We start from the raw sequence: 2,500 nt of genomic DNA, 5'->3' as shown, positions 1-2,500 counted from the left end.
CACCTTAATATTAACACCCCTCCACACACACACACACACACACAGACGTACATTAAGGTCAAAGGACACTCTCACTTCCTTAAGGTAACTACATTTAGAGTGTTTACACTATCCTGCAATAGGAGTGTGTACCTGTAGTCCAGGTAACGGATGAAGTCATAGATGTCGTAGATGTCCCTCCAGCTGTAGATGTTGACGGCACCAGTTGCCACGACGACTAGCAGCATGAGGGCCAGTTTGATCATGTGGCTCAGCTGCACCAGCATGGTGGTTGCCACGAGCAACAGGACCGCCATGAAGCTGTAGTGTTTGGGGTTCTCTGCGCATCCACCATCGCCTAGCAACCCCAGTGACACACCAGAGGTGCTGTTCAACAGGACGAGGGATGGTGGCACACAACTCAGCTGAAACACACACACACACACACAACTCAGTTGAGACACACACACACACACACACACACACAGATCACAATATACACCACACACACACACACACAGAGATCACATTACACACCACACAAACACACATGCATAATCCCTCTCTCTCTCTCATACACACACACACACAGATCACAATATACACACCACACACACACACACACACACACACACACACAGAGAGATCACAATATACACACCACACACATCCATAATCACACTCTCTCTCACACACACACATATGATCTCACAATACACACCATACACACATTCAGACATACAATATACATACTATGCACAGACACACACACACACACACACACACACACACACACACACACACACACACACACACACACAGACACAACTACATAGATAAACAGACCCATACACAGAAGAGAGAGAAGAGTGGAGAAGAGAGATTCAGGAAAAGGGAGAGAAGAAGGGAGTAGAAAGAAAAAGAACAGAAAGTTAGAGAAAAGAGAAAGGATGAGAGGAATTGAAGAAAGAAGGAGGAGAAGAAGAGTGGGATTACATTTTGGAAAGGTTACTTTATTTTTTAATTTTGACTTAGGTTTCTCCCTCTACTCTCACTTTTACTTGATCTTGGTGTGATCATTTTGACTTAGGTTTCTCCCTCTACTCTCACTTTTACTTGATCTTGGTGTGATCATTTTGACTTAGGTTTCTCCCTCTACTCTCACTTTTACTTGATCTTGGTGTGATCATTTTGACTTAGGTTTCTCCCTCTACTCTCACTTTTACTTGATCTTGGTGTGTTCATTTTGACTTAGGTTTCTCCCTCTACTCTCACTTTTACTTGATCTTTGTGTGATAAGCTCTTCCGGGTCTTATTCTGCCATTCCACCGTTTCACAGCGATATATCGCCAAGTCAGATACCTGTGTACGTTGTCCATTTTTTGAATAAAGAGAGAATAAAAAGAGAAGGAGAGGAGAAGATGGAAGGGAGAGAAGAGAGGAGAGGAGAGGAGAAGATGAAAGGAGAAGAGAGGAGAGGACAGGAGAAGATGAAAGAAGAGAAGAGAGGAGAGGAGGAGGAAGAGCGGAGAAGATGAAAGGGAGAGAAGAGAGGACAGGAGAAGATGAAAGAAGAGGAGAGGAGAAGATGAAAGGAGAGAAGAGAGGAGAGGAGAAGATGAAAGAGAAAGAGGAGGCTAACTGACCATGTCGGCCACCTCAGCCATGGTCAGCACAAAGATTGCCGCCGCCGCCCAAATGTTCCGAGCCCAGCGAGTGCGGTCAATCCAGAGAGAGAAGGAGACCAGCCTCTCAGAGAACAGCTGCAACACACACACACACACACAAACACATTTTAACACTTTTAACAGTGGATTGGCAAGTAAGATGCATATCATGACAACATCCAAATATTGTAACTTTTTATGCACGTGTCCCAAACCACCCAAGATTAAAGCAATTACTTTACATTTCCAGCCACCATAGTTTATGGCAGTTCTGATGCACAGCACATGTCCATATGAGCATCGAAGAAGCAACCAATTTCAGGATTATGACTGTTTGTTTGGATTCATTAATCAGCACACACAAATGCGCACACACACACACACACACACACACACACACACACACACACATACAAGCATGCATACACACACGCATGCACCCACAGATACACAAGCATGCATAAACACAGACACATAAATGCATAGTTCACAGTTCAGGTCATTGTGTGTGTGTGTGTGTGTGTGTGTGTGTGTGTGTGAAATGACTAACCTTGCTAGTGTCTACTGTGCAGACAGCAGATCATCTAGCTTTAGCAGCACAGCATATAGATATAACAGACCAGCTTATAGATATAACAGCACAGCATATAGATATAACAGACCAGCATATAGATATAACAGCACAGCTTATAGATATAACAGCACAGCATATAGATATAACAGACCAGCATATAGATATAACAGCACAGCATATAGATATAACAGCACAGCATATAGATATAACAGCACAGCATATAGATATAACAGACCAGCATATAGCTTTACTATGTCTTTAGGTCAGTGACTGTAAAAAG

General features: G+C 43.2%; 1 protein-coding gene across 2 annotated transcripts in view; it reads right to left on the bottom strand.

The window, feature by feature from the left end:
• The window catches only part of LOC105899528 (adenylate cyclase type 3-like), a 20,694-nt gene that overhangs the window by 4,360 nt on the left and 13,834 nt on the right, over positions 1–2,500 (bottom strand). For both annotated transcript variants that reach the window (XR_006152822.1, XM_012826725.3), the window contains exons 12-13: positions 1,626–1,742; positions 133–404 (exon numbers count right to left, since the gene is read on the bottom strand). Coding sequence is in view for 1 of the 2 variants with exons in the window: in XM_012826725.3 (XP_012682179.2) it covers positions 133–404; positions 1,626–1,742 (389 nt within the window). In the remaining variant the exon portion in view is untranslated. The remainder of the gene's footprint in view (positions 1–132; positions 405–1,625; positions 1,743–2,500) is intronic.

The sequence above is a fragment of the Clupea harengus genome, chromosome 15 (genome assembly GCF_900700415.2).
Source record: "Clupea harengus chromosome 15, Ch_v2.0.2, whole genome shotgun sequence".
Lineage (NCBI taxonomy): Eukaryota > Metazoa > Chordata > Actinopteri > Clupeiformes > Clupeidae > Clupea > Clupea harengus.
The sequence above is the reverse complement of the archived record's forward strand: the minus strand, read 5'-3'. Positions and strand labels throughout refer to the sequence as shown.